Source organism: Gavialis gangeticus, unplaced genomic scaffold (genome assembly GCF_001723915.1).
Source record: "Gavialis gangeticus isolate Ggan-Ray unplaced genomic scaffold, GavGan_comp1, whole genome shotgun sequence".
NCBI classification, from domain to species: domain Eukaryota; kingdom Metazoa; phylum Chordata; order Crocodylia; family Gavialidae; genus Gavialis; species Gavialis gangeticus.
In genome coordinates this window covers 169261726-169269238 of record NW_017729022.1, presented here as the reverse complement: position 1 = coordinate 169269238, position 7513 = coordinate 169261726, and the positions used below count along the sequence as shown (strand labels likewise).

The 7513-nt window shown below is 46.0% G+C and overlaps 1 protein-coding gene and 1 long non-coding RNA gene across 4 annotated transcripts in view; one reads left to right on the top strand and one right to left on the bottom strand.

The window, feature by feature from the left end:
- Positions 1–7513, top strand: part of BPNT1 (3'(2'), 5'-bisphosphate nucleotidase 1) — a 29885-nt gene that overhangs the window by 13372 nt on the left and 9000 nt on the right. For 2 of the 3 annotated variants that reach the window (XM_019516473.1, XM_019516475.1), the window contains 2 exons: positions 2841–2965; positions 7112–7216. In XM_019516473.1, coding sequence (XP_019372018.1) covers positions 2849–2965; positions 7112–7216 — 222 coding nt within the window. In that variant the 5' untranslated portion in view covers positions 2841–2848. Of the gene's footprint in view, positions 1–1066; positions 1125–2840; positions 2966–7111; positions 7217–7513 lie in introns of those variants that run through there. The other variant, XM_019516474.1, reaches the window with a different exon arrangement.
- The window catches only part of LOC109296868, a 21270-nt gene continuing 16626 nt past the window's right edge, over positions 2870–7513 (bottom strand). Inside the window, exon 2 of the long non-coding RNA XR_002097083.1 lies at positions 2870–2993. This is a non-coding gene — a long non-coding RNA (uncharacterized LOC109296868). The remainder of the gene's footprint in view (positions 2994–7513) is intronic.

The window sequence follows — 7513 nt, the reverse complement described above, 5'->3', positions numbered from 1 at the left end:
AGCAAGGTGGGGGGAGGGGGAAAGGGAAGAAGAGAGAAAAGAAATGGGAAAGAAACAGGGAGGGAGAAAAGAGAAAAGGAGAAAAAAGGAAAAAGGAGAAAAGAGATACAGGAAAGAGAAACTGGGGAAGAGGATCTGACACAGGCAAGGAGGGAGAACATAAAGAAAGTGCAAGGGTCGTGATGTTGCAGAAGCAGAGAAGGAAGATGGAGAAAAGATCACAGTTCCTGAAACCAGGTGGATAAGAGGAAATAATTGGACTTTACTTGTTGGAGCTGGAATATGGGGGGCTGAAGTGCCTACATATAAGGTCAGATAGTTAACTTGGAATGATCATTCATTAATTGGAAGTAGGTGGCTTCCCTTAAGTGCTCAGATTAAAGCTCTGATCAAAACCAAGAGGTGCAGGTACAGGAGGCGAGAGCTGGACATGGGAGTATTTAGCAAAAACTTGACAGCAGGAAAGAGCAAGTAAATTGCTTTCTCTGGAAAAGTTTTCTTCAGTTTTTTAAATAGATATTCAGGAGGCACCAAGATCCATTAGAGTAGAGCAGCAGCTCTCTACTGTGACGAGTTGGGACTTGCTTACTGCTTGATAGCCAGTCTTTCTAATTCTCTAGATAGTAGAGTGATAGGGACCATCATAGTAATTTGAGAGAAAGAAATAATAAAACTCTGGCTATGTATAGATGTTCATTTTCTCTTGGGAGAGTTGCTGCTCTCCCATGAGAAACCACGAGTCTATAGATATTCATGATTTTTCTCCCAGAGCAAAAATGGCCTCAGAGAGAAATAACTTGGGAACAACCTGAATGAAATGGCTCTGGGGAGAATATCTCTTGGGAGACCAGAAGTTTGTCCAGGTACCCATCTGTGTGAAGCTGCAGAGCAGTTCTTGAGAAACCCTGTAAGCTTTACTCCCTGTTCTCCCCCTTCACAGGTCCAGAGAGACTGGCAATCCCAGCCAAGCAGGGAGAAGAATATGCCCCCTGAGTGCTTCAGACTGGAAAGGCTCAGTGCTGAAGCACTGAATGGGGTGTGTTTTGCCCCTGGCTTTTTTAGCCACAGCCAGTCTCCTGCTCCTCACTGAACTGGCAGCCCATCCCAGCCCCATCACTGAACTGGTAAACTGCCAGGCCCTGTCACTGACCTGGCAAGCTTGGTACCCCCTACCTGGACTGCAGTACTTGGTGCTCTAAGCAGCAGTTCTCATTTTGGGGTCCACGAGCAGGTTTCAGGGGGCCCATGATCTCCAAGGTCAGCTGGGGCAGCCCTTGCCTGGGCTGAGCCTGCTGCTGCTGCTAGTTTCAGAGAAAAATGTAAAATTTTTCCTTTAAATATTTTCTCCCAGATCATTTGAATGTGTGTACACAGCCTCCGTTCCTCCCAAATAGGGCAAAGCAGTAATTCTGTAAGTTGAATTGCTGGGACTTTGTCTTATACAGAGTTCTGGCCCCTTGTAGACATTCATTTAATGACAAGCTGAGATCTCATCTCAACAATTGTGTGTCTTGACATGCCTGCCTGCTAATTTAATCGAAAAGCCTCCCTGTGAAAGGGCCGCCCCAAGGCTGGGTCTCATGTTAGCCCACCCACCTGTCTAGGGCACTCTGCCCCGTCCCACCTGCCATGACTTGATGTTCTAGTTGGTAACATAAGTGGGAGGCTGCCCATTCCTTGCCCCCGTGCCAGGGGGTGCTATCTATGGGTCTTTACTTGCCCTATACTGTGGCCCATGTCTCACAGATGACATCCAGATTATTATTGCTCCCCAGCTTCAGATCGGGACAAACTCAGTCCAGTGTTGGGCCTCTTACACACTCATACTGTCCACCTCTCACAGGTACCTCTAGCATACTGCGCATCACTGGACCACTCTCTGCTGCCCTGCTCCCCGGAGCAACCCCTTTTGCCATCGAGCTTTACTACTCTTACTCTGGCATGGCACGCATAGCATCTTTGGTTTGCTCAAGCTTTGCTACCCTACATGACCTTATCTTTCTGCTAAACATTGGGCTGACTCTGCCTCTAGTTCCTCACCAGGCAACTTGATCCTTGTCTCACTCATCGGGGTTGGCCCATGTACTGCCCTTCAGGCTGCCCTTGCAGCCCTACTCTGCACCCCACACACACAGTCTTTTGAGTGCCTCTTTCCGCCCTACTCTGTGTGGACCTCAACACCAATACTACCTCTCTCCAGGGTCTTTCACCTCTGCTAGGCTCAGGTGCTTCTTTGTTAGCATGCCTGGCCCGCAGTGCTCTCACAATCCCCCACCAAGTGGTATGGCTGAGGTTAAGATGCCCCTACCTGCCTTTCATGGGGGAGGGTATCTGATCTGGTATTTCTTGGGGGCTGTCCTGCCACAGACAGTCCCGCCAGACCCCGCTTCCCTAGCAAGGTGCAGTTTCAAGTCAGGAACAGGACCAGGAGCCTTCTGCCATCCCCACAGCTCCTGCCCTTATCTCCAAGTTGTTCCAGGAGTAGCAGCTCAGCCTGATGTTGCCTCCCTGGGTGCTGGCAGCAAACTGCTGCACCAGCCCTGTGGACCAGGCCCTAAAATGGCCATCTTCATCAAGCACATGCCGGCTGCCTGCTCCCAGCCCTTAAAGTGGCAGGCACCAAAGGTGCACTGCCACACTCCCACTTCCATATATTATTTTGGTGCCCACTTTGCATTCATCTAAACAAGGTTTTATTTTAGATAAATAACATTCCAGACATACCAGTGTAATCTAATTTTCCTGTGGGATTCCTTTTCTTCCATTGAGTATTAGTTTGTCAAACTTGTGATATATAGTATTGTCAATGTCACTCACAAGATTGCTTTTTCTCCCTTCAGCAATCATTATGGCTTCTCCAGCTGTGTTGATGCGCCTAGTTGCCTCTGCCTATTCTGTCGCAGAGAAAGCAGCAGCAATTGTCAGAAAAGTGATGGCAGGAGGAGATCTGGGAATAGTGGAAAAGGTACTTGTTTGGCTTGTGATGGTTTCATCTCTGTTAAGAAAAGTAGGTTAGATACAGTTAAGAGAGGTAACGGTCAGACAGCTCCAGTATGAGAGAGGGAATATAATTCATTTGAGTAGCATAACCTTAACTTATTGAAATGGTGAGCTTTCAAATGGATTCCTAAACCTCCACTGGGGATATGCAGAGCTGTTTAATATCCTACAATAAATGTGAATGCACAGTGTTTGCTTCTTGCTTCAGACCTCACTTCAGGAATATTATATATGTACCATGTAGAAAGCTTCATGCTAATTCATCCATAGTACCTTTTTGTCATCTGTTTTAATGTCTGTCCTAGGATAGCTTAAATAGAAATATTTTGTTTATGTTGATGCACATTAATTTAAATCATCATAAATACAAATTCAGTTAAAAACTAAAATAACATTTTATTTTATTTAAATTAATTCTTTTAAAGCAGATTTTTCACATTTAATTTAAACAGTTTTCTTGTAAAAAATCATAAACCTGTTCAAAATTAAACATAATAGTATTACTGCCTGTGTAAAGGTTTAAATTTACTATAGTCTTTTAAAACAATTTAACTAACATATATGTTGCATGTTACATTGAGCTCTGAAATTTCACCGAGTTAAAGGACGCTTGTTTGTATTGGAGGGAGGGATATCTTTCACTTCTGAATTCAAATAAAACTTTGTGTATATGTCATAATGTTATGTACTGTATTTAGTAAAAAACTATTATTTGCAGTCTTTACAATAGAGCACATGCTGGTACTTGTATTTACCTACTACTCTGGACACTTTGCCTCCTACCCTATCTTTGCTGCCACCTGCACTCATCAACTGGTAGCTTCAGCCTTCCCTGCATCCTCCATAACTATATTGCCTTCTGCATCTCGTATACTTTCTTCTGTTCCTCCTGGCTCCAACATACTTGTAGAATATTTTTTATTGTCATGTTGCCTCCTCCCTACCAGAATTTTATCCAGATATTGGTGGTAGATTGCTGGTAATAAAGTAAATACACATCAAAAACTTATTTTTGTTATACCTGCTAGTATGGGATTTTTCCCTGGTGTCTTCAGAAAATTGATAAGAGTAACTGCACTTCATAACTTTCAATTACATCAGTTGCTATCTGTTGTCTCTTATTTTTCATGCATTATAAGTTCCTTTTGCTGCTTTCACTTTGCCTTTGAATCAGGATGGATGTCACTGAGCCAAAATGAGCTTTATACACATTTATTGTCTTTCATGATTGTAGAATTGTAGCTGTTTTTAGCCATCTCAGACTTTTAGAGAGTGCTTGATGTTCTTTCACTTTTTTTCTCTGCAAATTTTTCTGTCCAGTCAATTTCCCTCAATTTTGGGAAAGTAGTTCTTTTGTAGAACCAAGTATTTTTCTGTGTAGTATAATAGGGTGGGATTCTCCATTCTTTGTCCATACTGAATGATTGGGTCGTCATGATTTGTGGTCTCAAATCACGATCATATCAGATGCCAGTTGGTAGGTGTTCCCTGAACTTAAAGCTTCCCCTGCTTTCTCTTCAGATTTCTGAAAATGACTTATTTATCTTCTATACTGTCTGTAGCCATGGGTCGCCCCTTCCAAGGCTCTTCCTGCCTGTTCTGACAGTGAACTCTTGCATTCTGCCTGCCTCACAACACCTGTTTGGGACATTTTTGATGGATTATTATTTGGGACACTTATAGTCCCCAGTGTGAACGAGGTCCCATTGTGCTAGGTACTTGCTTTTTAAGAGAAGTTTCTACACAGTTTATAATGTAAACCAATAGGAGGGAGTGGACAGGAGATAGGGTTCTATCCGCTCTGTGATGCGATCCGCTCCAGCTGGTCAGGGACCTGTGCTGCACATAGGGTTTGCAGGCGCCACATGCAGTGCAAGTCCCAGACTTGCTGGAGTAGTAGCTGCATGTGGTGCAGTTCCAGAGCTGTAGGAATAGCTGCTTTGGCTGGATTGCACCACACACGGCACGTGTCACTGCTGCTCTGGGATCTGCACCACATGTATGTAGTGCAGGTCCCAGACCAGCTGGAGCAATTGCTACATCAGATATGCTAGGGACAGTTGAGGGGGCAGGGTCCATGGCCTTGATCCAGCCTTCAGACTAGCCTCATGCCACTCATCTACCTTGCAGAGCTGGATGAGTTTGACACCCCTGCTTTAACCAGATCACAGATGAAGTAAGAGCTGCCTTCTCAGTAGCTCCTGTCCTGCATTTCTATTTCTCTGTGTCCTTTCAATATTACATGAAAATATTTCCTTTCCTCCCTTGTTTTTGCCATTCACTTCCTATTTCTCGCACTTCCTATGTTAAAGTTCATGATGTGGAATATTTGTGCAGACATCATTACTAGGGGTGTGTGAAATGGGCCGTATTTGATTCGGAGTTGGCCCGAATCGGGGACAGTGATTCGAATCAATGAACCGATTCGATCGGCCAAATCCAAATCTGAAGATTTTATGTTGATTTGGAGAATCAGCGATTCGGACATAGACACAGCTTTAAATGTTTTTTCTACATACCTTGAGGTACCAGTGCAGCTTGTGAACGCTGTGATGCTGGGGCAGATGGAGTGTACCACAGGAGTGTGGGGGGGGCCCTCCATGTGCTCAGCAGCAAACCTGGAAGTGGACTGGAAGTACTTCCGGGTCTGCCAGGGAGCACACCCTTGGCTTGGACCCCAGGTGCCCCCCCAAACCAGTAGGCATCAGTCAATGGGGGGGAGGGTTGGGGGGGGGGGGCAATGTGCTCCCAGGTGGACCCAGAAGTGGACTGGGTGCTTCTGGTTGACTTTCGGGGCTGCTGCCGAGTGCACTGGGGACCTCCCCACACTGCTGTGGGATGCTTCATCTGCCCCAGCATCTCAGTATTCATGAGCCGCCTGCTACCTAGAGGTATGTAGAAAAAACTGTGTCTGTGTGCAAATTGTCAAATCTTTCCAAATCTCTCCGAATTGATTTGGAGGGTTCCAATTCAATTCAGAGAGATTAAAGGGTCTCCTGATCCAATCTGGATTCAGAGATTCGGCCACCGAATTGGGCTGAAACTCTGCCGAATCAAATCAGCGATTGAAGCTTCGTACAGCCCTAATCATTACACAAAAAATAAAGTACTGTATTTCACGGTGCATAGGTCAACTTCGGTTTGACAGTTAGGATTTTCATAGGGATGGTGTGTAATTTGGGGCTGGGCTCGGCGCTCAGCTGGTGCATCCCCATCCCTTGTGAGTGACGCTGCCTGGGCCGCACCAGCTGAGTGCAGTACCCGGCCCTGTCCGCTGCAAGTAGCTCTGCCAAGCACCGAGCCTGCCCCATCCCAAGTTAGCAGCACTCAGCTGGCAGGGCTGGGCTTGGAACTTGCAGAAGACAGGGACAGGCTTGGTTCTCGGCTGGTGCAGCCCCATCCCCTGCGAGCCCAGTGCCACTTGGAGGGGATGGGGCCGTACCAGCTGAGTGCTGAGCCCAACCCTGTCCCTATCTCCTGCGAGTGGCATGTCCCCAGCCAAGCACTGCGCGCGGCCCCATCCCCATCTCCATCTCCTGTGAGCAGTGCCAGGTTTGGTGCTCAGCTGGTGTAGCCCCATCTGCTACGAATAGTGCTGGGCTCATGGGAGATGGGGCCGCACCAGCCAAGTGGCACTCCCGAGCACTAAGCCTGGCTCCGCCAGCCAAGCACCTAGCATTACTCACAGGGGATGGGGATGATGCTGGGTTTGGTGCCTGACTGGCGCAGCCCCATCCCCTGTGCCATGCCAGCCAAGCGCCAAGCGCAGTGCCACTCTCAGGGGACAGTGATACAGTGTGTAATTTGAGGTTGAATTTTAAGAATTAAAAATTGGGCTTCAAACCTTGACTTATACCCTGTGAAATACGATAGCTTTGTATTGAGTGTCTGCTGTCTACTGAAGAGGTCCAGTTGCAGCAGCATTGGTATATCCTTCCTTATGCTTCCCTACTAGTGTTGTACCAATATGAGAGAACTTGGTCTTAATGGCCTCTTATTGAGTTCTTCCTGAGACTTGTGATATTTCTGAGGATCCTAGTCATCAGTAAACCTAATGCTTAGGCTGTTCTACTGTTCTTCATGTAAAATAATTCCTTTCTATCCCTTCCAGTGTGGAGCCAATGATTTGCAGACCAAAGCTGACCGACTGGTGCAAATGAGCATTTGTTCTTCACTGTCACGGAAATTCCCCAAATTAACAATCATAGGAGAAGAGGTGAGAAATTTATTTAATTTAAGTCTTCCACTTTTGATTTACATTTTAATTTTTACTTTCCTTATTCACTTTCCCTTGGCATTAGCCTCATCGGGTGAGCTGCCAGCTAAGGCTGTGTGAAGCTTCGGTCGCTGATTCAATTCAGAGGAGAGTCAGCCCGATTTGGCAGCCAAATCTCCAAATCCGAATCAAATTAGGAGACCCATTAATCTCTCCGAATCAGATCAGAAACCTCCAGTTCAATTTGGAGAGATTCAGTGATTCGGACATAGACACAGCTTTATATGTTTTTTCTAC